We start from the raw sequence: 26645 nt of genomic DNA on the forward strand, positions 1-26645 counted from the left end.
GAAAATCCTATTTCAAATTAAGGTTCACATTCCTGGCTCTGTGTGGGCAGGAATACTTAATGACTGTGTTTCCCTGGAACTGTGTTTTTCAAATTAGATTATAAATTTGCCCCCAAATGTTTAAGGCCATATGTCTCAAGTCACCCACAGATACAGTCTACTGTGAATACTTGTAATTTGAGAATTATTGCATTGTGCCAAATACATTCATTTTAAAAATTAGGTGACTAGAGTCGTTCATATTTCCAGCAATTTATGTGCACGATCTGCCACTGTTTTTTCCACTAATTAAAATAAGGTTTTTATATCTCTTTACTGGATTGATATTAATGAAAAGGAGTTCTAATCCATGCCAGGTGGAGTGACACGCCTCTCTCTAATGCAGCTAGTAATTAGTCCCCTGAAATTTACAGTCATTATTTTGAACCCTCTTCAGCTATTTCTCTGAAACAGATACTGTGATTATGTATTCATTTATGGTATGTGCTTCAAAATGTACAATGGATCCTAAAGCTATTAGAAAATTATTCAAAGCAAAACAGCTAAAAAAAATGCACAAAACTAGGCTACGTTTGGCACCCATAACTGCAAAGCAAAACCCGTGTATTAAAACTCCACAAAACTAAGAACAAAGTCTCCTGTGTGACTTTGCTAACTGGAAAATAAATCGTAATTCTGATGTCCCTCCCTAGTCTTTACGTGTGTGGAAGCAAACGGGGATGAGGATGTTAAGCATATTGCACGGCTGCTGACAGCAAAAGAGCTACAGACACAAGCAGATGAGCTCACGGAGGGCATACGCCGACTCCTTGAGAGTTGCTCTTTCTGCGGCACAAACAAGACTGACAGAAAACCTGAAAGGAAATTTTCTTTGAAAAGTAAAGAGAGATTCTGCATAGTTGCATCAGACAAAACTCTACCTACATGAAATCAAATGTCAGCTTCGTTCACAAACATTACTTGGGATGGGGGGGGAACACAGGAAGGGTGGTGTTTTCCAAAGGAGTAGGTCTGTAGAAACTAAATATTAACCACACACTACTGAGATCAAAATAACTCTAAAAACCAAACACTTCAAGAAAATAGAAAACAAATCAAGACAGTGACAATACACAGACATTAAAGTCAACTTTCCAAACCAAAGTCACTGTTGACATTGTTCCACTGCTGTTGGCATCCGTAAAGCTGAGCAACATATGAAATGAGAGAACAGAGCAACAGTGGAATACTGAAGGGCTTAGATTCCTCTCTGTCCTGCTTCTATGAGTAACCATTCAGACATTGTACATAAAAGTAAATAAAGATAAAGATGAAAACTGAAAAGACAGCAAGATCTAGAATATTTCTGGGAGTTAGTGCTCAATTCACAGTAAACCCGGTCTGTGTTTGGTTTTTGCAGCTGCAAGCTTGCCGAAGTACATATACCTATGATTTGTGATAATGAGACTCTCTCAGTGGTAGATTGCGGTGCCATCAGCCAAAATTATTGGATCTATCACGGAGTACGCAAGGGTTCACAGGATCCTGTGGAGTTCTGAGGGACTGTCTGCATGATTTCTGGAGAGCTATTGTTGAGTTTTGCTGAGCCTTCTACAAATTGCAGTGAATGAATTATAGCATTTTCAAAATGATGGCACATTTACCCCATTCCTATACTAGAATAACTGCAAAGCATCCTTGCTAGAAAGGCACTTGAAGGCCTTTCAAGCTTCTCGTGGCACCGAGTGAGCTTCCTCCTGTCTTAGTGACTGTCCCCAATCAACGCACCCAGCACAGGACCCAAGCGCGTACATTCTGCCAGCTCTGTGCTGTCTCTATGTAAATACAGCCCCAGCACCTTTGCATCACATTCCCAGACTGGGAGTTTATTACCTTGTCATTGTCAAAGCCACTGGGAAACATGAAACACAAGGGTAACGTCCTGGGGTGAAAGGACAGGTAAGGAAAAGCAAAACGGCAGTTTCTGGCCTGAAGTCAATAGGAGGGGAAGGAGAGGAGGGTGACAATAAAACAGAAGGTGATGATAAAAAGGTAGAGAGGGGGGCTGAGTGCAGAACACTGAGTTTTCTGAGACACTTATCACAAAATGATCAGGACTCTTTGCTCAAAAAGAACTGTGTTAAAGGACAGCAGTCCTGGGCATAACTTGGGATTTCTGTTAGGATTAGAAAACTGCACTTTGCTTAACAGATGTCAAGATCATCAGTTCTGGGACCTCCACATTGAAAACTTACACTCTCCAGCCTGCAAAGCAAAAGGCTTGTATGTGATTTGAAGCTCAAGTTTCATCTCAAGCTCTCTGTGTGGCAAAACAAACTGCTACTCTCTAGATAATCAGAAATCAGGACTGCTTCACATTCAGTTATGCAGTGGCTAATTTCCACATGTCAGAAAAAGTGATGCTCTTAATTTTTTCATCAAGAATCAATTGTTAGGCTTGGATTTCCAGCTCCTAGGGTGATAGAGATTAGAAAGTATTGCCAAGGTGACCGATTTCCATATAACCTCATCTTTCCATCAACTCCTAAAGAGGCATTAGCAATGTCCCTGAATAACCTTGCAAACTGAGAGCCAGAGGACCAGGCATACAGCGTGACAAAACTGTGAGAAGCGGCAAATCACAATGACCAGGGTTTGTAACCCACGAAGCCAGATGTTTAGTTATCTTACAGTTAAGCACCCTCACCACCTACCTAAAAGAAGGGTGTAAAATGATAACCTAGGGAAAACGAAGAAAATCTACGAACCCATATACAGATAAGATAGTAGCTCCTATTGACATTCAGGTTTGTTCCTCTGACAGACCATCAGTTCCTTATATTATCATACTGCCTGCATTTTGAGGTGAAATTGGGGCTCTGAATGCTTTAAGGTATCTATGAAACCAGAGCAAAAGACAACAATGGGAAGAAATAAAATACTGCTATTGTACAGATGTTGAATAGAAGCACTGAGGAACAAGCTGTTGCGCCTCAAGTCTGGCTGGCAATGCTGGAGGTGGAACTAAGGCTTTCCTCTATAACAATTCCACCATCTCAGGCCTCTTGTTGTTGTTGTTTAACTCTTACACCCAACTATTCGCACGCTGAAAAACCCAGGGCTTCCCCTTCGTGCACACTCGCTCTCATTTAGCAAACGACAGCAATATTTTGTTGGTAGCTCTGGTAAAAGGGGAGTCTGAAAGAAGGCTGAGTAATTAAGAAGAACACGAGGTTGAAACATATTTGACTTTACTCACTATTCTCGGAGAGCTCGACCATGTAGTAGAGAACAGGGCTGTTTCCATCAAAGGGGCGCACCCAGGAGAGCATCACGCTGCGGCCGTATGAGGAATTGAGAGCGGCCAGAAGATTCTGAGGGGAATGAGGCAGCTCGCTGTACGGAAAAGAGAATGGGAGAAAAACCAGCACAGAAAAATCAATCTACATTTCATTCAGCTACAGTCTTACAGGCAGTTAAAGGCACACGACATCAGACCCATATGATGAGAGATATAAAACTACCAGCAGCTATTGTACAATTAAATAAGTGAAAGACATCTCTGAATTCTTCACAATTTTATCCAATTTGGGAAAAAAAAAAATTATGCTGAAAGTCCCAAGGCTGATACTTAGAACAGCTAATGGAAATGTTACTAAATGTGGAAAAAAAACAATTTTCATACTGTTTTTGATTGAGACAAGTTGGTCAATAAAGTTCCCATCTCGCTTTTTTCCCCTTCTTATGATGATGCCCTAGCAATGTGACAGCAGTAATACATATAAACAGTAAAACATATGGGAGATATGATTTAACATGGAATTTTTCATACTCAAGGAAGCAGAAGACATTGACACTATCCATATAGAGCTACTAATCAAAATTACCATATGTATTCTTAGGCTACAGAACAGCTTGATTTACTCGCGGATTCAGGCTTATCCTGTCATGGGTAGAATCTTTCCTTCCTATAATAAGAATTTTTTTGGAAGCACCCAACTAGAAAATGTAGTGAAAATGCCTGCAGAAATCCCATGGAAATACAAAATGAAACATTAAAAAACAAACAAAAAAACCCCCAGCGGCTCAGTTAAAACGTATAATTTCTCCACATAAAGACAATTTGTGGAAAAACATTTCATTTGTACTCATTGCCTGAAAGTCCGAGGCTGCATGGTGCAATGAAAAAACTAAATTCTGCTACATCCCTTAAATGCTGATCTGTATTAAGTGATAAGAGCCCTTCAGCCATTATATTTGAGCTGATTTCTGCTCCTTATCATCCTAGTTCCTAAGGAGAACAATGTCCTAAGGTCCTAAGGAGGACAGTGAAGGTTTTCACCCATTCAATCTACTGATGCTCCCCAGGACGGTGGAACGTGCACCACTGCTAATCTGCTCTGACCAGAGCAGAAAGTCACAAGGGTACTTCACATGCTTAATTTAAAAATGTAATAATTTCTGATTGTAATGTATCATGCTACTGAATGCTTGGTTCTTTAAAAACCACAACTCCTTAGTCACTCACAAAAGTAAGTACAGACTCTGGCTTTAAGTCAGAACAATAAATATGTCCAGGATTTGGGTTTGTACTGGAAGATTGAGGAGCATATGGAGAGACAGACAATAGTTTTATTATTTTTCTGTTAAAACTGTGCATGCTTTTGTTTACATGTTTATGAAGCCTACATGCTGTGGAGTTACCATAAAAAAAAAAAAAAAAAAAGGTTGCTGGAAGAGCTAAGGAGGGGCAATAAAAACACACAGATAATGAGACAACACAAGTGGAAGACACTCACCTGCCCTCCTCTCTGTAGGCCAGAAGCATTGATGCTTCCTAAGGCTAAACCTGAGACTCAAAGTCTCATTTGACTTTAAAAACCTAGCCAAATTAGCAGCACGGTCACCCCAGGCTCTTTCTGTAGTAAACATGGAATGACACCTCAGGGTGTGATTCAGATCTTCATTAAATCACTCGCTCAAGACGCCTTGATTATGAGGAGTTTAGGCTGACTGTGTTCTCACTTAGGTCTGGGCATGCACCAAGCATGCTCCAGACTTCTGATGCACAGACAGCTAAGGCACATCCAGTTTTAGGCTAGAAGGAACATCAGGCACAGGAAGGAGTGTGTATGGGCCCAACAGAAGCAGATTTTGAACAGAACACTGCAAAATTTTGGATAAACGAGTTTAGCAAAGAGGGGGACCTGGAAACAAAGTAGGAGGGCAGCCAGATGGCAAGACACAATGGCAGAATGAGCCTGTGATTTGAAGTGAGGAGTGGGGGTGTAAGATATGGCCACGTAACCAGGGACTACACGAGTGTTCTGCTTAATTTTGAAAGAAATGTGAAATTATAATAAACATTAAACCTCCACTTACAATTGATCATTACGTCCTAAGCAAACTGGTTGGAAAAGTGTTTTTGTTATTAAGCTGGCAAAGGAAATTACTGAAGGAACGAGTGTGAAACATCTTGTTGTGACATGGCTCCTGGACGTCCCAGTCCTCTCTCATTCACGCCAGCCCTGCGGGGAAGAGCTCAGAGATGGGCTGTGGCTTCGGCTTCTGCCAGAGGACGATGCTCACGCAGGGAGCAGTGCAGGAGGGATGGCTGAGGGGGAGCTCGCAGCAAACTTCTCCCCATGTCACTCCTGTTCTGGGAACTAAATAAACACTCCTGGAATATATTAAGGATATTTCCAGGGTGTGCATTTACTAGTTCATCTTGTTTCTCCATACATTTAGAAGGATTGAATTAACAGCTCGTTTGAGGACAGAGGCTACATGACTAACACTTTACAGCTCAACCTCTTTTTCTTCGGGTGCAAATCTCAGAAGACTTTTGGAGGAGAGGGGACATTCCCTTCTTCATGTTTTTTAAAGCACAAATTGAGTTTAAACGTGGGGGGTTTTTTGATTAGGATTTGGGTGTAGTTGATCATTCTCTTAGATTGACACAAAATGATAATCAGTCAGCAGTGTGAAGGAAACGGGCGCTTTCTGTTCAGACAGAGATTGAGTAGCATGAGCTGCAGCAGCCATACCTATCTCCACTAATATCATATTCTTTAGCCATATGTGTCCACACCGAACAGCAACAGATGGTGCTTACAGATTTAAATCCCTCAAGGCAGACATAACAAGTGCCTAAGAAGCACACCTGGACAGAAATAAATATTTTAAACTACAAAGACATTTCAGCACAGAAGTGTACTTCTCTCTTTGTAGTATACAAAAGCAGAGATTAATAAATAGCAATTCTTACTTTAGCAAGCACTTACACTTTGTCCCCTTCTCATTTGCTACCACATACTGTGTGGAAGGGATAACAAATGAGACCTGTACCACCATCATGAATATTCACGTTCCCAAAAGAGATCATTGCTTCTTTTTTTCCTTTAAGAAAATTACTTTTCCTTGCTGCTAACATCCAAGAAATCATTGCAGGGAACGGTAGTTTCAACCCTTCTTCAGGATGAAAAGGAACAGAACTACTCAACTTCTGACACACCAAGACAGTGGATTAGGTTTGGTACAATAACACCCAGGGTGCGGAACAGCCCTCAGTTGGACACTGGAAGTTTAATTTCAGCATTATCATCTTTCTGGTTTTTATCCACTGAAGCCCCAAACAGGAAATATCTGAAGGTTTTTCTATATAGGATATCTTAAGACCTCACTCCTCTAATGCTGAAGAGTTGCATGGAGGCAAGTTTTCCATAACTTACTTTGTATGATAGCAAAATACGTATATGGACACTTTTATATCTGTAATTGATAGATAAGCCCAGGGTTAATGGCATAGCCACCAAGGTGACCTGAGGGGATTCTAACAAAGCAATTAAAATAGCGGATTTGCAAGAAAAGAACATGAAGTCATTGTGACAACCTAGGAGAGAAATATTAGCTAGTTGCAGATGATACATGTTCAAAACAGAAACCCTAATGTTTTGAGTCTGCTCATCACTGCCAGAGGGCAGCTGAAAAATTCACTCCGCAAACACAGGGAGTGTTTTATAACATTAGCTAAAAGCAGACTATTTGCCGAGGGAAATAAACCAGACATGGTTTGGAGAGGTTTCTGAGAAAAATGGTCCAACAGCAGGTAATTAGAGAGACTGTGACTGAAGAGGGGATTACTAAAAAGGCAAGGGAGATTAACCAAGTTTTCTTGTCAGTTTATAAAAAGCCCCGCTCCTATTTCATAAATGATTTCCTAATTCAGGTCCACCGTACAAGTTTTACTCAGGAGCAGGTGGTTCATCTGCTAGACCTGATAACATGGTAAGAAGTTGGTGCAGGAAGCCTAACAAAGCACTCAGCTCTGATGGCTTTGCTCATAAAAGTTTATAATGTTTTAAATTAAGAAACATGTCATCTGTTGCTCAAGACTTTCCAGTTTCTCTTGCAAAACAATTCTCTCCAATTTCTGAACACAGGAAGGATACTTGCACGGCATCCATGAGTTTTCAGGCTTTTTGTCTCTCGTAGGCCTATAATGAGGTGGATTTTTCTGAAATTAAAGGCTTGCCAAGTCCCAGAGTGTGCAGAATTATTTCCCATTTCATTTTAGTGGTCACCACAAGCTCAAATCTACAGACAGCTTGGGAAAGGCTTTTGAATTTTACGCTTTCTTTTTGCTAAAACCACCTACATTTCTGATATACCTTCAATGATGAACAAACACAATTGTATTTCCAAGTGTATTTCCAGGAGGTATTTCTCTTTTGAGTATCAAGTGCATTTACACTCAGCAGTGAACCTTACTTCTTGGATGACATCTCAATAGAGAGCTTGGAAAAATAAATAGGAGCTTTCTTTCTAGTGAGGAAGGAATAATATATTTAAGTTTGACATCCTTCCCGTTTTCACTCCCTGCAGGAAGGAAAAGAGGTGGGCTCTTGGAACCATGGGATATGAGATCCAAATGAAGATAAGTTTATAATAAGACGTCATGTTGATTTGTTACTCTGCGTTGGTCTTACTGATTTTATTTTTAGTAATCGAGCTATTTTTTATGGGATATATTGGGAAGAAATTGGAAGAAGTAGCAATTACAAATACTCTAGTAAAAAGGGTATCAAATTCATGTATAAATGATTGACAAAGGCAATACTGTGCATTCTTGGCAACCCACTGGGTTTTATTATAACTGGTTAGCTCCCCTCTCCTGCTTTTGAAGAAGACAGAACAATAATAGTTCTTTCTCTGGTGAAAGAGAACTGAAAGAAGATGAACTTGCTGCCAGGAATAAATTGTCTATTTTTGTATTACATTGTCCTTCCCATATTTTTGCATAGAGAAAGAGCCTAAAAGATTTTACTCTATGTTGTGACATAACAGAGGCTTGTACAGGGCTTTGATTTTCCAACAATGTGGCATTACCATACTCTTCAGTCACATTCATACAACAAAGACATTCTTTAGTATGGACTGCAGACAGGCTGATATTGAGCAGCAGGTATCATCAGGCAGAGATAGTGGTAATTCTGCATATTTTATATACACTGAGAACCCTCAGGATACTTTGAGCTGGAATCAGCAGAGTTTCCCATCACGTGAGTGATACACTGTGATAACTCAGCTTATGCAGCTTTAGGAACAAGCAGTTTTTCCTCTATCCGTATTTCAGTATGGTATTTACAGGACTATAAAAGTAAGCTAAATGAACCTAGGATGTTTCATAACACACAATTACTTTCAGGATCAAATCCTATGGCTTGGAGGAATGCAAGAGAAGCACAAGCTCATCATCAAAAGACCTGCAAATGTTTCTGTATTTGCAGTCAAGAAGCTCTGCTAGGAGGAAAAAATGTAGTAAGTAAAAAATTAAAATCTATCTCTTGCAGAAGAGAAACATCGCTCGCAAAAGTTTTACCTCGTGCAAATCAAATCAAGTGATGTGCATGAAGAATAAACACATTTAGAGGGAAGACAAATGAATGAATGGAGTATCTTGACTAGCAATTAGTTTCTGTGCCCAAGTACCATCAGTGCAAAATTGATGAGCAAAGTAACCTTTGGCTGCACTTTAGCAAGTTCTTCATTAGTTTTCTGGCTTTCCTTTTCAAATATTTTATTTCTTCATAGACACGCTGAGAAAAATGATCCATCCTGCTTGCACTACCTATGCACACCACGCCATGCTATCAGTGTATGTTCTTCTAGCAAGAAACAGCACCTTGTCCCCCAGGCCCATCTTCCAACAAGGGAAGACGAAGGAAAAGTTTTCTTTCCTTCTTTCCACAGACTAGAAAACCAGACCAATTAGAGATTAAATAACTGAAGGTCACCCTGAAGGTCAATGGTTTTGAATTGAATCAGTTTGAATAGAAATCAGTAACAAACTTATTTGTGCCTTTGGAAATTTCTCTTGACATGCCTAGAGGTAGAGGAGGAACATGCTGGTTCCTGGGGGAAAAAAGGTGGTGACACAATTGGAGTTGTCAGATACAGCTAGGTAGGCTGCCATATCATCTGTTGGTAGCCTGCTCCAGTCCATAATTGGATGAGAGGCCTCCTCTCAACATTTGTCTGACATTAGTGCTACTCAAGGCACTGAAGTGTAAGTGCTCATCGATGGGAATGTACATGCCCTGTTTGTTAATGTTCTGCACAAGAGAATTACCTGGGAGAATAGGGAATGTTATAGATCTGTCATTCGTATACGAGCTACAATTTAATTTAAGCTTTACTTCAGACATTTCCTTTCCACATATTTTCTTCTTCATTTCACTTCTGTTGTATCATGTATCTCTATTTCTCACAGATTTGTGCTGCTGAGCCAAATGATAATGATGAAAGCTGCAAAGGAATGCAATGGTTTTTGGCATTATTGCACTACCTGCAGCACTACTTTGAAATAAAATGTCACAGTTCAAGGTATGATTGAGTGACTTAGCAGTTACTGGAGTCCTCTAAAAGAGCGGGTCTGATATATTTCTTTAATTCCTCCAGGAAAACCAGGTGATAGGCAACCAGCAACAGAACATCAGAGGAAGTGGAGACACAGAATCAAGAGCCAGTCCCAGTGCATGGAGAGCAGCCAACACAACTGGAACAAGCTGGGGTGCAAGAAAGGCAGCCTCAGCGATGGACACGAGATGCGCCTCTCCCAGTTGGCTTCTAGCCTGAGTTTTATGGAGTATAAAACTGTTCCTCACTGGTCAACAGGGAACTGCGAGTAAACACATCCAACTGTGCTGTACTGGGCTGCATAGGGCAACTTTTGCTGTTTAGGATTAACAAATAGACTGCTGAAGCGTTTAGCAGATATTTATAGCTTTGCTTCAAAGTCCAGATTTTCACATTCTTTTCAGTCTTTACTCCATAATTTTCTGCCCTCCATTCAAAAACTGCCTCAGAGAAAAGCAAGTATGGTTATATAGTAGCAATATATTTTGAATTGTCTTCTGCTCTTGGATGCAAAACAGCAGTAAAATGCACTCCGGGAGGAGAGCTGAGGAGTGCTTAATTAGAGAAAGAATGTATGACCGCTCTCTGAAAATGGGCATCTGATCTAGCCTTGGCACTGTCAGAATAATGCTGTATCAAACAGCCCTCTGCATTGCAAATCTCAGAGGTGAACTCATTACACTGCCAACAGCAGAAGTTGCCATCTTCTCAGAGAGATCAGGCATGACCAGCAGAAACAGATGCAATTTTAGTTAAATTAAAGCGTGTGGCACTACTCAAATAAATAAATAAATTAAAAAGGCCTACATAAAACATTACCTTCTATTCATTTGATCTGCTCCACACATGTACCAAACCCAAAGCTGTTGCTTTTAGTGATGACATTAAATGGAAGTGTACCTCACCCCAGTGGAATGACGGAAACAGAAAATATGGAACTCCGTAATGATATTTTCATAATCCTTTTTCAGAACTGAACTGCAATTCAAACATTTTCTTGTTTTTATTTGTAAAGATCCTTAGGAATAAAGTCAGAAGTCATACATACTGGCTGCAAGCGGACTACCACCGCTTAATCATTACCCCCTGAGCTCCATCACTCGACCAGATGGACATGTACATGTAGTGGTTCAGAGAGATGCAGTTACTTGGAAGCAACTTCCAAGGCTCCAGTTACTTGGAAGCCCAAGTAGCATGGCAGCATGGAAAATGTAGGACATTTCAAGGCAATTTAATTAGGAACGAACCAGGCTTAGTTTTCCCTAGGAACACCCACACCAAAAATCAAACTTAGAGACTCCCCAGATCACCTAGAATGAAACGCTAAAAAATGCCCAAGGGTATCTGAAACCAAGCATAGTGTATATTTAAGATGGAATACTCACATCACTTCTAGTCGAGCCATTCTGGAGTCGTTTCCTCCAAAAGAAATGACCTCACAAGTGTAGTCTCCAATGTCACCTGACCACGTCTGGCTGATGAGGAGGGTTCCATCTTTCTCTACGGTGATCCTGGAACTGCTGGACGGATTTATTACAACACTGTCCTTCTTCCAAACATACCTGAGTATTACAATGCTTCAGTTAAAAATTACTCGCAAGAACTTCAGAACAGATTTATTTGAACTGTACAATAAGATAGCAGCTTCTGTATTCACACGTTAAAAACGGCAGGCCCCCTCAGTTACTTTCAGGAACAGTGCCTTTTACAAATTCTAGTTTTAGATCAGTGATCAGCATGAGAAGTGTAATTGCATCCAAGTTACTGTATATTTTATAAACAATACTATATATTTTACATGGAAAAGGTGAAGTACTCACGTCCAAGTTCTAAAGACCACCTTTGTTAGCATTTTAAACTAGAACATCATACTCTGAAGTTAACAGCTGAGGTGTCAGCCCATCTCTGCTAAGACTGCAATAACCTCAGACTGCCATAATCAGTAACATCTGAAACTGCTCTGACAAAGTTTACTAGAGCTCACCCGTCAAAGCACACACACAGCGACATGTCAGAGATGTGTATAGCCCATTGTCTTACAATTAAGTATCTCTACATGAAATTTTTACACCTATATTTCTCTTTCCAAAAAGTTCTTTCTGCAGTTCACCCTTCTAGCACCCTCTAAGCTGTTCCCTGCATTTTCTTTCATTTGTGTTGCTTTCAGACTACATGAATTTTCATGGTAAATTTATTTTAAAATGGTGAGCTTCCTCTAACTTCTCTAGTGCAAATTTCAATAGTTCAGACAAATTCTGTTTTCCTTTACACAGTTAAAGCAGAATATAGTCCCTAGTCATCGAGTTGTTTCCAAGAACACGGGCTTCTCTTGTGTTGCTTTCATGCACCCCAATGTAAACACTTCTGAAATCCTATTCCTTCTCTTTGGCTTTTACTCTCATTAAGTATCAGCTTCTGACAAGTTGGTTTTATTGATAGTGTATTAACCTTGACAGTAAAATCATGGAAGGCTATATTGAAGTCATGAAGTGGAACATAGCTCATTGTAAATAATACATAAGGCTGAAATGGAAGATGGGATTTATATGATTAATGATACAGTGTACAACCTTATAATGCAGTAATCAGGGGTCTGGTGTTAAAATCTGGGGTCCTGAAACTTTTCGCTTAATGCTATTCATATAGCTTATAAAATTAAGCTGGGATAAACCACACAAACAAGAACTGACACCACCAACCTGATTGGAATTCTAGGATCATGAGTCGCTTCACATCGCAGAGTGGCTGTGGTTCCTTTGATCACAGTGCTATCCTCAGGAGGGTGAACAATGAAAGTGCGATCTGAAAGGAACACAAGCCATAGTTCAGGTGAAATTACAGCATTTTAACTTGGGTACTCGCTCAGAGAGCAGGCAACCGAACATTTGTCATTCAACACAAGCGGGCCATTCCTCCTCAAGCCTGTGCTGTGAGGCTTCCCTCCCTCTAACGTCACTGTGTCAAGAAGAGGTGGTACGCTGTGGGGTGCAGAGGAGCAAAAGCAGCAGAGGGCACGAATCCGAGCCGGCAGCGATCTGAGTAGGAAGAGTGCTAAAGCTGTAGTAACTCTCCCTTGTCTTGTGGTAAGCACCTATGGCAACTCCCTAAAGTCACAAGGCAGCAAGTGTGTCTGTAATGCGTTATGAATGAATCCAAACACAGGGTGAGTCAGGAAACAAGTCACACTGGAGCAAGGAAAACAAAACCAAAGAGAGTCTGTGCAAAGAAGCGTACACTCGAAAAATATCCAGAAAGAGGAAAATTTAAACAGCACCCGACAATCTTATCAAATCCAGGAAAGAGGCTAAAGAGGAGGAGCTTCTGGTAGTCCAAATTTTCCATATAAGAAAGATATGCTGTTTACTCTAATGTTTCAGAACATCTTTATTCAAGCACCTCCTGGAGACCCAGAACACAATAATTGCTGTAACTACAGCAACCAGATCTGGTGTGAAAGATCTCTATTATGCTTAACACACAGTAGCAGCAGATAGCATCAGCGGAAGCAGGTAGACAACTAGGATGAGTATAGAAGATATGTGGATAATGTTAATCAGTCCCAAATCCCTACAGGGATAATCAGCGTCCTCTGAGACATCTCATACATGCACAAGAAGGAATCATCAGCAAAATCAAAAGCTAACTCTAATAGCACAGAATTTTTAGCATTATTCCTGATGTACCTACGTATGCCTTCTAGCTTTACATGGTGCTGTTGCTATACAAATATTAGGTTATATTCACTTTTCTTTTCCCCCCTCCATCGCAGCACAATGAACAGGAACTATCTTTAATACATATGAGAGCCATGCCTTTGAGAATTGATAGGAAGGATCTCCTGGATATCGTTCAGTTTACAACATCCTGATACGTATAACCACTCTATATTGTCAAGAAGACATAAATATGATGGTCATATGACACAAGTACATTGCATTTACTGCCAGTATTGTTTTCAGGTATTCCTAAATTAAAAAAAAAAAACCAAACTTTACTGATTTAACTTGCACAGTTTTGGGATTATCGAATGCCAAATACGCACCACACATCAGCAGCATAATCTGTACTTCAAGTAGAGGAAAGGAGAGGGGGCCACAACACTTCTGTATTTATCATTATCTTCACTGTTTTTAATTATTTTTATTCCCAACTCAGGGATCATTATTTCCTACCTGTAATAGCTAAAAACATGTTAAATTTAACTCACTTAGGAGTAACACAGGGGAACCTGTTGGATCAGACTCTCTTCCCCAAAAGAAGAAATAGAAAAATAGAGATCAAGGGCAAATGGTGAAGGACAAAATCATCTCATGGGTTGCCCTGTGCCGTGCCAATCTGTAGCATGAGAGACCAGCTGAAGTCTGCTGTACTTTGGTTTGGCTTCCAACAGTGCCCAGGGCCACAAAGAAATACGAAGGTAGGAGGAAAGTCATATCCATTGCTAACTGTGGCCACAGCCTTAGTACCAGCACGGGCTGGTCCACACTGCCTGCAGACTCCTCGAGGCACAAACCGGTTGCCAACAGCCAAATTGACAAGTTAAAAGGTCTGATTTGCAGTACAGGATTCGCCAAGGCAGAACCTGAGTAAAACTGTAATTGTGATTGAAGCTCTATTTAAATACACTTCCTTTCACAAAATATAAAAGTTTATATGCATAATTTTACAAACAAAAAGAATATTTGAGATAGGTTTCCTAAAATAGATACATTATTCCTATTAAATCACACAAGTATCTCTATTAACTAGAAAAGCATAATTACTTATGAAAATTTCCTGAGCATACAACAAAAACTGATTAATACTTGATTAAGGTTAGACTTTAAACAAAGCATTATCCTTACTCCACACTGTCAGCATCACAAAAGCATTCAGAGCTCCTTCAGAGTTGACTGCACAGCAAGTATAATTGCCAGCATCCTGAAGGAAAACGGGTGTTATCTGGAGCCCTCCAGATTCAAGAAGAATGAACCGAGGAATCTGAACTGAGCCACTGGCTAAGACCTGGTCTCCTGAAACACAGAAGGGAAAAACAGCGCGATTAGCGTCACGTAGACTGCACGGATTACGCACTGCAATTCTGGTTCTTCCAAAAGACTATGACAACCTCTCCGGGCCGCTGGCCCACAACAGCCCCACAACAAACCCTCTGCTCACAGAACCAGAGAAATGAAGAAATATGCGCTAAATGGATCTACAGAATCTCAATAACAGGAGCGGACAAGAAAATGTGGAATACAGCTTTTCCACACCAATTTAATAATCGACTACCTTTCTTCCATGAGATGGCAGGTTTTGGAGCCCCTGAAACTTCACAGGTTAGCACTGCGGTCATCCCCTCTGTAACGGTGGTATCCTCTGGAGGCTGTATAAATGCTGGTATAATGTCTAGAATCAAAAATTTAAAAAACTCAATGCATCAGCTATCAGAAAGATCCTTTACCTATTATCATGGACTACTTTACATCCACTTTTATAGAGCTGATCATGGAGAAGGACATGACGATAATACATGAAAACCTTTCAGCAGTGACTGTAACCTTTCATTATTCATCTCCTAGGAATTGCCTAATTCAGTTTATTACCTGCATGGAAAATAAAAATCTATCAGTGCTTGTACATGCACAAGTAAGATGGCTTACAGAAAAAGGAAGATAAAGCTCAAAATGAGTGTTTGGGGGGAAGTTGAGAAATCTAGGTAAACAAAACTATTTTCTTTCATCTTCATAACGGAGTTCTTTAAGATGAAAAGCAACTTGAGAAAGGCATTAACTTTCAGACTTAAATGTCAGCCAAAAGAATTTAGAACCTGAGTCTCATCCAAGACATTTTCCAAGTTTCGTTCTCTCTTATTTTCCCCCAGTTGCATTTTATTACATTTTTTCTGCAGTTTCCTAGATATATATTGAACTGGGGCTTATGTATTTTCTGAGGCCAGTAGGAATTCTGGTCAGTATGTGTAAACTGCTCCTGGGCTAAAAATCAGCTTCCTGAAGAGAAGTTATAGTATCATAGAAATGCCTGTTAATCGCTTTTAAAGGAGACTACTAGGATTTGTAATTCTTCCATAGAGAAGAGGGTACTTCATTAGGAAAACCATTTAATCGGACTTTTTGACAAAAAAAAAAAAAAAGACAAAGACAGTTAACTTGAACTTTCTTTCTTTCCCCTACTAAATGTAGTAGTAGACAAAAGGCAGATAAAATGTTACCACACACAATCATGAAGCAGTAGCTCAAATTCAGAACAGAATTACATTAGAGTAGAACCAAAATTATTTCAGTATAAAGGGAAGATAAAAGTATTTCACAATTAACCTTTCTTTTTTTTTTTCTTTTCATTAAGTTCTCCTTTTGTACCATGAAATAGGAGAGTTCACCTCAAGCCACTAATGTCACAGCAAGTTTTTCTACAGGCTTCAGCAGATTGTGTTCAGGCCACAGAGGGCATTTTGGGGTACCTTATGGCTGGGGCAGCTACACTTGATGAAAATCAAGGTTCTGTGAGTCAAACTAAACAAACACGGAGAAATCTGACGGATGTAGGGTCACCTACAGAAATGACAAGACAACTCATCAATCTCACATCACAACTCGTTACTCACTCGTCACATCCAGGTAGGTGTATGTCTGTATCTCCCCAGCTTTATTACTAGCAAAGCACTGGAAGATTCCGGCATCCTGAGGACGCAGCCCGTGGATCCGCAGCCCCCCACTCACCAGTACTTTGTAGCGGGGGTTTTCCAGCTTGCTGAGTGGGACAGAGTCCTTATACCAGACTAGGGTGGGAATGGGAACACCTGTAAGACAAAGAAGAATTTCACTATCAGTCTTCGCAAAACATGTTTTAGGTAGTCAAAATACCTAGCACTGTTATGGTCATACCCCTGGTTTCCCATCCCTCCACACCAATTACTTATATTTTTACAAGCTGCTTTTGATAAATGGAGGCTGCATCTTGCATTATCAATGGTAATAATACACTGTAGAACATGTGGGAATAAAACCAGCAAACAGTGAAAGGGGGAATGTTGAGAAAACATGTTATCAAATTACTTTCTTCACCCAATCATATTTCATGCTACTACAAAATACGATTTACAGCAATTTCACGTTGAAAGCCAGAATCATGCTACTTAAACAGCAGCAGCAGCGTGCCAATGCAGCTAGTCTATAAGACTGTTCCATCCCAAATAAGATTCTTCTGTGCTACTGTAGTAAGATGTCAAAATAAAAAGGAAATGGCAAATTACACATAAAAAATGAACTGCTCACATGGCTGTGTGTGAGTTCTAATTTGGCAGCTTAGTTTGAGCTGATGTACAAACAGCATGTTGCCAACAACGGGATAGCTTTAAATTATTATTATATTTATTCATTCTCAAGCTTCACCTGTTATTTGAAAAATGCAGACATTAGAAGAAACAAAAATCCTACCCGAGTTATAACTTACAGTCCCAGTTATTCTTGTTTTCTTTCATGTGCATGTTCTACAAACACTGACACAGTTATTTCACACATATTTTTGCTGCAGTCATATCCCAGTCAGCTGGGACGAAGTGGCTGTAAATTTAGTATATACAAATAGCATGGGATTCTCTTTTCTTCAAGAGATGTCAAGGGCCTAGAACAGTCAGACACAGATGTTCCCATCCTGCTCCTCATATCAGACAATGTTTTATCTTTATACACCAGAAATCCCTAACTGATCAAATGCTCGGGGCCCTATCTGAAGTGAAGCAGATATTTTATGTGATAGGATAATCACAGGATCCCAAGACTATCAAGCTGATTTAAGTTATCTCAGCCCCAAATACAGCATTTTCATAATCAGTAGCTATTTTTGAACATGTATCACTTAAATCTGAGAGGTTCGCATTCCCTCGTAACAAGGTAAGCAGCTATGGACTTAAATTCACGGGTGAGGGAAATTTGCCTGAACAGAGCAAAGCAGGGCGTAACGGGAGCGTTAAGGATGGGATGTCACTGATGAATTGAGCATCTGCAGACAACGAATTTCACTGCAATGTTGGCAATGACTTGAGGTTCTCAGAGCAAAAGCACTACGGGAAGATCTATATTATCGTCATTATAATTTTTAAAATCCTGAAGGTAAATACCATCGCATTATACTTCCATTCATATCTTCTCTCAGTGTACTTATTCTCTTTATAGAGACAAAAGCTGTATTAACTCCTGGAAAGAATGTACAATGTTGGAACAATTGAAAAACACCATTCAATTGCTGCTGTTACTTTTATAAACACGTATCATTTACTACAATCACCTCTGATGCTTTTGTTCCGCTGATAAAATAAAAATGTACTCATAATCTAGAAGGTAATCATCTCAGGAAGAAATCCACTACGTAGCGTGCATTGTCTGATAGAGAATAGACGTAGGGCAGTAGCTTGTGATAGGCATAATTTAAATTTCATACAACAGCCCATATACAGAATTAGTGTAAATTTCAGTGTTCAGAATTCTCAGTGAGAGTGTTATTCATCTCTTGAAAATCCTCCTGGGCAAATACAAATTATCACTGAGTAATGAAGAAACAGATGATCCAAAATGGAATAGTTCTCCTGATGCTGAGAAGCCTGGAAATGTTTAAATAATAGCAACTCCATTTTCCCACACATTAGACTTGATAGGCACCTAGGAAATAATGAAATCCTGCATTCAGTACACTCAAACCTTTAACATTGGTGTCATTCCATAAATCCCATTCTACTAACAGTATTAGCAAACCTTCTAATCCTATAATCACTGCGAGATACACCTTCCTATCACCAACTCAGCTGACAAACGGAATATTACCATCTCTATTTTTCTACATTTCGGTTACGGATATCTTCCTCTACTCAAAGTTATGAGTCTGAATAATAGGATCTTATCTAAGCACTCTGATGGCTGTCAGCAGCATTCATTTGGGCTTTAGTGATCTTCCCAGAGAGATTTGTCTTCCAAGTTATACACATTTTCTTTTATCTTTTTGCTACCTCTTTGGCTATGAGAATGGTTAAAACCAGCTTCTTTTCTTCTCCCCAGCTCCTGCCCCACAGCCTTTCCTCTCCCCACACCCCCAAAGGAATTTTGCTTCTTTTCCTCTCTAAACACTTCTGGTGAAAAAATTATGAACAGAAGAAAACACTTCAAAGGCCTTTTGGAGCCTACCTTTCCAAGCAGTATCAGTCCTACCTTACTGTTCGAGAGATTACAGAGTGGCCTAAAAGACTAGTAATAATAAATAAAATAAGCTTATTTCTCAGCACACACGCAGCACTATTCATTTTTCACAGACGAATTAATCTAGTGTTCTGGAGGAGAAGGGAAGGCAGGAAACTGAGACTCCGGTTCTGGCTTTGCCACTTTCTCTGTAACCTTGGGCAAATAATTTATGCAATCTGAGGCTCAGTTTCCCCATCTGTGAAACAGATGCTTCACTCTTTGCCAAATTTAAATTAGTTAAGAAGCTGGATAAAAGACTCGAAATATTCACTGTGTCATTTTTGTTATTTATTTTTTATAGCCTTCTCTAGATCCCAGTGGGCTACTGGGGAATCCCAAAAGCATCTTTCCATCTACTTGTCTAAACAGGTAGAACTAAAGTCCAATTAACTGCACTCCCTAGACACCACCACCACTGCCTGCAGCTCTAAACTTTCTATAAGCAAATGAGAAAAAGCATTTAAAGGAAACCCATTGAAAATGCAGGCAGCATCAGCGACTGCTGAAAGATATACAGCAGAGCACGGTTACTGTGCAGTCTGATACACTGAAACTCCATTACAGGGAAGTATAAAGCTAGTCTGTGCAAGTTGCAATTTTATTTACAGTTAATCTCTGCTTATACTGTGAAATTAATCTGTCTCTCACATTCAAAGTGCACCAAGACTTGGCAAATGGCCTTTGTGCACAGAACTTGATGGGGCTGGGGGAAATACAATCTGTCTTTCTATTTGTAGGGAAGGTACAGGGCAGCTTTGCAGTTCCTCTAGTGCTTCATTCTAGCTCCGAGTTCAGAGCAGGGAGACGGCAACCTTCATTTACCCTCTTTTTAAATGCTGGCAATTGCCAGATTTGTGTAATAATGGATCAAAACTCCTCTATGTTTAATACTAGCACCTGCCCCTTACAAGTCTGTGTTACAGACACGCAGCAAAACAATCCCCATGAAGACAGGTTTCCGTGCTCCTGCACCACATTCATCAACAAATCAGGTGTGCACTAGAAGGGTTCAGCAGAAATAAATTATTTTCTCTAGTAAGGGTTCCCATATCTCCAATAAGACCTCATCTACTGAGAATGGTTACGAGTGCCCTATTAATCCCCCGGGGAGCTAAACTGCTCAGGGAAAGAGTTAGGGTAGAAGGATGAGTTAGAATTCAATCTCTTCTCTCCCTGATTCCTCTAGGGTTTGGGTGGGGCTTTGTTTGTAATACATGAAAAACATTTGAGACAGCAGATAGGTTTTTTCAGTGACAGTGAGATAGTCCAAAGATTCATCAAAGAGTTATATAGGATTGAAACTTTTTTAAAAAAAAATAAATCTCAATGTTTTTAACTCAATTTCTCTAATAGTAAAACACATAGTTTTACTTCTGCTACTTGAAAAATCTTCTCCAGTAAAAAAACGCTGATATATTTGTCATACCACATGCTGAAACATAAAGTTGGTGACACATGGCCAGAATAAATGTCTATCTAGTCACTTTTCCTTCCTTCGGAACTGTCTTGTCTTGGATGCTCAGGCACAAAATGCAAGAACAGCCCAAGGACAAAATGCTATTTCCACCTTCTCAGCTTCAGTAATCTGTGCTTTAGCTATTTCCTGAGCCAGAGGTTGCAAACACACAGCTGTGGTCAATAGTCCTTACTGGATTTTTCTTCCATAAATTTTGTTTTTCTAAATAACTTTTATTTCTGATCTCAACTACTGCCTGGACCAATGACCTCCACAGTTTATTTTTTTCTGAAAAAGTACTCTCTTTCCTTTATCATACGTCTCCTACCTGAAAATTTAGCTGGATGCCTCCTCTACTTCTTGCACTAAGCAATACAGAATCATCTTCTACTCACGTTCCCAATGACACCTGCCCTTCAGTCGTCTCTTTCACAAAGTGTTCCAGTCAATTTAATTTTTCATTATTCAAAAACCATGGTAGACCTCTAATAATACCATTCCTACTATTTTGTATTTTTTCTACATCCCTCTCTCCAGTAGACTGATTAGAATTGTGTGAAGTATTTGAGATGGGGGTGCTGCCCCATGGATTCATACAGTGGTATTCTCTTATTTTTTCTCTATTCCTTTCTTCCCAGTACCTAACATTTTGAACCACGGCTTGGCACTGAACTGACGTTTGCAGAAGACATAATTTTTCTGCATAGCAATTTCATCTCCGTCAATAATTTCATCTGCCAGTTTATTGTCCAGTCAGTTCAAATCATCAGAACCTTCTGCGACTGTTTTGCAGTCAGTTTTAATGTTGACTATCTTGAATAATTTTATATAATCAGTAAATATTATCATCTTACTGTTCACCCTCTTTTCCAGGGCATTTATGAGTATGTTGAACAGCACAGGTTCCAGCAGAGATTCCTGGGAAACTCCACTGACAGCAGGTCCTGCTATGTTCTGTTAAAAAAGCTATTAATTAACAACAAGATTTTGTCTCTTACAACCTGATAGCTTCATTTCTATAAGACCCTTTTGGTAAGGGATCTCATCAAGGGCTTCTGAAATTCTAAATCACCCGGAGCACCCTTACACACCCATTTGCTTATCGCACTAACGTATTTGCAAAGCTTCCCTCTAGAAAAGCAGTGTTGACTCTTTCCTACATAGGGCATAAAAAAATGCTTAAATTATAGTGGAAATAATATAATCATGCAATAGAAAATATCTTTGTTGGCTCTGATCTGGAGAAAGAACCCATTGAAACAAGCTCTTTGTTAGGTTTGGGTGGTTTTTTGATCAAGGTTGTGTACTTTTTACCTAAGGCTCTCATGGCGTGTTGATGCGTATTGCTTGTTAAACTCAGCGTCGGGGAAAGCGAGACAGCAAAAAGCTCAGTCACTTGCCAAAGTCACGCAGCAATTCGGTGACACAGACAAACCTGCTCTGTCACAGGACTATGATGCCTCCTGTCTTTCTAGAGTGCTAAAATAGGTGGTGCTTCTAGTTCTCTGGAACTAAATATTAAAAAACATTTTGGTTTAGGTGGAATTCTAAACATTTGAAGCCTTTTATGTTATTAAAACACCTGCCAATTAAAAACTGCCTGTAATAGTCCTCCTGCAGAATTCTTAACTACACTTAAATGTCAGAGTTACTGACATTTCTATTCAGTATAAAAGTTACATAATTCTTAGAAAAAAAGACATTTGAATTGTTGAAATTACTGACTGTTTTCATTGCAAATGGGGGGTTCCATAACCATACGTTCACCTCAGCTAATTTCCTGGCTCAAGACACTAAAGCCTATTATATAGTGACCGCTATGAAGCGAAGGCAGGCTACCAGAGGGAGAGGGGCAGGAGTTGCCCTGCCCAACAGACAAACAGGAACACGTTGGCGTTACACCTGTTTAAACTAAATTACAAGAACTGCCCAATTTTCCAAGGGCAAAGGCCATCCCTCTGGCATCCCTTGTACCTGGGACCTGTGATAATTACCAGTCATGAAGAGGCCTCAAAACATTGAAAGTTTATATAAGATGCTTTCTTCAGTACTGGATATACATATATCTGTCATCCGAGTTTGAAGACTTCTGCGCACTCACCCATCGCCTGGCACAGGATGTCCACGTCTTTCTCCACTTCAGCCAAAATCACGCTCTCGGGCTCAGCCGTAAAATATGGTGGTTCTTTAGAACAGGGAAAGCAAACAAAAGTAAACAAACAAAGCCACAGCAAAATGAAAGACAGGTGTTGATTTAAAGATATTCATCACGTAATCTCTCCACATGCGTTGTATTCAATACAGTGTATTACAAACAGACTAGCTTGTCTAAGTTTGTCTGTATTTGGAGGCACTTTTTTTTGGTAGTAAAAGCATCATAAAAAAAGCCAACTATTTTTTGCTACGCTGAGTGTGAATTCCAAAGAGTCAAGTCAATGTAAGGTAAGATTTAGGGGTTTGCACTGCAAATTAATACTCAGAGCAAGGGTTACTTTTCATTTTATAGGTCTGAATCATGGAACATTTTAATTCTTCGTTCAGAAGGGTCCTCCCGAGAGGTTTATAAAGGTTTATATTTACAACATAGTATTTTATAGGATAGTTTGCTTCAGCATCTAAACTAAATTCCACCTCATGAAGGCATGAAGCATGTCAAATAAAGTGCCATAACATGTCAGAGGGCTGATATCAGAGGGTAAGTGCAGCATAATTAAAAAAAATTCTTCTCAACTATTTTATTTCTTGAAAGCAAACAGATTTAATGCTTTAATTGAAGTTATAGTAATAATCATAAAAATCCACACTTTATCATTAGGAGTAAAGAAAAGATATTAGACATTTAATTAAACACAGACAAGATTCCAGAAATTGTAGAGTATGCTGTCATGTAACTCTTTCTTCTGTGCAGCATAAAATTGAAGAGCATCATGTCAAAGTCCCACAGGCATTAAGGTTGCAGTAATTATCATGGTAACTAAAAACTGTCATAGTCTGTTCAATGCAATTATCATCTGAGTACTGTTTTTAGAAGCATTTTATTTGATTATAACCAGAGTTCTATTGTAGCATAGACAAACTCCCTGGTAAGTTTTAGAAAATACAGAAAAGACAATATAAGTAGCTTGTGAGAATGAGTTACTTGTATTTTCATTTTAAGGAAATCAAATATGTTTGAAAAAAAATGTAGTAAGCTACAAGAAGATCTAAGGTCATCTGAGCTCACCTCCTCTCATACCTCTTCACCAACATGTCTGAAAACCAGACATGTGGTTTGCATTATTGATAGGACGTTAGTATTTTCATAAATAAATACAAAATCACATAATTTTATCCTGTAAAATCTTATTTCTCCTGCTATCACCTGTAGTACAGCAAGCGTCGCTATCATTTCACAGGGATGACATGACACGCCAGCAGGCACACGTCAATAAGCACTGGATTAGAACACAGAACTCCCTTTCCCAGCACTCCTTCCCACTAACTATAATAAAATACTTGCTTGAGTGTACAGAACTGGGGTCTCGTTTGAGCACCAACGGACATTACAATTCTGTATTCGTTCCAAAGAGTCAATCAATATTAGTCTTCAAAATCCTGTGCAGAGGAGGAGGTGAGGTTGCAAAATAGCCTGGAATACTCATTTACCCAGCAAAACCAATAAAACAAGCTACCTGATTTATTATATTCTAATAATATACATGTGTTAACATTATTGATCCTCACTGCCTAAATATAAAGCCATTTATAAACATGCATAATAAGTTGTGATTTATTGTACATGATCTCATGCGTTAATCTAAACAACAAATTGAAAAGCTCAACATTTAATTGAACTTCACTGATGGCACGCTGTGTTTGAGATGTTTGATCAACTAAGTTGCTGAGTCCTCTGCAATTCATCTAAGTCCATGGTCTAACTCTGAGTACACTATCGCTTCTCGTGCCATCTTCCAAGCCTTGTCTGACGTTTCCCTTGTGCTCCAGTTTCCAGAATTTTATCTTTTTAATTTCCAAAATTTTTCCCTAGTGTCCTTACTTATCTATGTATCTGTCTGGGGACACACAGGTAAATGTCCATCTGTCCATCTCTCAAAATAAAATTTCAGTCTTTCATTCTATGGCAATTTATTTTGATCGTGAGGCAAGGGAAAGGTGGCCAAAGCAGCACAGGAGCAAGGCAGCATCCAGCCACATACCCCCACATCCGGACATTCACTTCTAACTTTGGGCTTCTTCTATGGATGTCTCTTCAGTCAGTGAGGTTCAAGTGTATTTTCCTCCTTTTAGTGAGTTCCTGACTGCACATCTTCCACCCTTTTTTTTATAAGGCCCTCTGACCTTAACAGGCAAATTTCTAAACCTGGCAACCTTCAGCTACCAGCTCTCAAACCTTCTCCTATATCAGCAACATATTCACACACCAGTGATAAATTTGCAGATTTATCTTCAACACAGGCCTGCAGTCCAGCTGCAAAGCACTTAATGTGACCTCAAAGATGCTAATGCTTCCATGCCCACTGCTTATGTTACACCCAGTTTCTGCAGTTATACTTGACATATTTATACAGTCTACTTTCCCAGTGCCTCTCCCAAAATCCTACCCTACAATCTGTGCTCCTGCCTTTAAATCCCATACAGGCTGTTATGCCACCCCGGAAGAAAGCGACTACATTGAGATGCTTAGGTGAGCAGGTATCAAGCAATGAATTACCTGACAAGGAACTTAAAGTTGGTGACAACTGTCACTTAGCAAATTGGACCGTGATGTTATAAAAGGAAGATTCACATCAGCTTTTTTTTTTTGAAAGAAGCAGGAAGAAACAGAAGCAGAGAAGACAGAAAAAAAGCAGGAGCAGCAGAAAGACGCAATCTAAAGGCCACAGGCAACTCCCAGAAGACTTTCAGGGTGTAGGTGTGCCAACAGATGATTTCCAGTTTTCATCAAGCCCAGACCCACCTTTTCCCTTACACTAAAGCCTGCTGACCTCAGTTCACTCCAGCAGCTGCCAAACGCTACAATTGACACAGAGGGGTCGAGAGGCTGAGGGAACAACTGCCCATAGAGGGGTTAGATCTGATCCTTGTGTGATAATCACAGGTGTAGAAAACCATCCAGAAGCACCTCTGCAATTTACTGATTATTAACTACCTGCTTCTGCTGCCCGGAGACAGGCCTGGATGGGAATACAAGGCTAATCCATACGGGAATTCTGGAAGATCTAGAATACCACACGGACAACAGTGCTGTGGCATCCCAAGGCTAACATTCATGGAAAATTAGTCATGGTGATTAAAGGTACAAATCATGGCAGTATTCACATAGCTATACTTTTAGGGCTTTGAAGGAAATGAAACAGTGGCCTCCACGCAAGCTGTACTGTTTTTCCACAGCAACATGGGTGCTCAAAAGGGCCTTTGCAGTGGGGGCCTGTGGCTTCGACAGAGCCCCAGCCATGGAAGAAACTGCTCTAGTTACGGGTGCCAGACAACTGAAATCGTGTCATTGGCACATCAGGTGTGTGCACGAGGGCCTGCAGGCCCAGCATGAATTGCAAGGGAAGAATTCAGGGTATCTCAATTCAGGTGCTGTACTCCACCTGGTGAATAACTATCAGAAAGAGGCCATAAAAATGCAGCAATGTTTATAGGGGTCAGGTGGCAGTCTGAAGGGGCATTCTGTCTGTCTGTATATATGACTCTATTGCATATTTATAAGGCTTGGTTTGAATCACACAGTATGAATTTGAACATTTATTGTTGTAGGCAATAATCATGTGTTGAAATTTAATATGTGCAGTGAAATTACTATGTCTTCCCAACTATATAACATGCCAGACACAAGCCCCCAGACACTGCAATTTCTAGGAATGAACGGTAGTCTGTTGGTATCAGGTCAAACATTTAAATTTTTTTTTTTTAAATCATAGACTGACAATAGTTAGACTAGGAAAGGACCCATTACACTGAGTTCATCCTGCTGGCAGTGCAGCATGCTGTGCAGTGAGAGGGGTCGCAGCACATATTACACTGAAAGAAACAGATACGGTATTGTTCGGATATTG

The 26645-nt window shown here is 39.8% G+C and overlaps 1 protein-coding gene across 3 annotated transcripts in view; it reads right to left on the reverse strand.

Annotated features, from left to right (window-relative positions):
- SDK1 (sidekick cell adhesion molecule 1) overlaps nucleotides 1-26645 on the reverse strand; it is a 412431-nt gene that overhangs the window by 125766 nt on the left and 260020 nt on the right. For all 3 annotated transcript variants that reach the window (XM_054842564.1, XM_054842566.1, XM_054842565.1), the window contains 7 exons: nucleotides 22685-22768; nucleotides 16502-16696; nucleotides 15169-15285; nucleotides 14742-14909; nucleotides 12597-12699; nucleotides 11283-11459; nucleotides 3239-3375 (listed from right to left, as the gene is read on the reverse strand). In XM_054842564.1, the coding sequence (XP_054698539.1) occupies nucleotides 3239-3375; nucleotides 11283-11459; nucleotides 12597-12699; nucleotides 14742-14909; nucleotides 15169-15285; nucleotides 16502-16696; nucleotides 22685-22768 (981 nt within the window). The remainder of the gene's footprint in view (nucleotides 1-3238; nucleotides 3376-11282; nucleotides 11460-12596; nucleotides 12700-14741; nucleotides 14910-15168; nucleotides 15286-16501; nucleotides 16697-22684; nucleotides 22769-26645) is intronic.

This window comes from Grus americana, chromosome 15, assembly GCF_028858705.1.
Source record: "Grus americana isolate bGruAme1 chromosome 15, bGruAme1.mat, whole genome shotgun sequence".
Taxonomy (NCBI): domain Eukaryota; kingdom Metazoa; phylum Chordata; class Aves; order Gruiformes; family Gruidae; genus Grus; species Grus americana.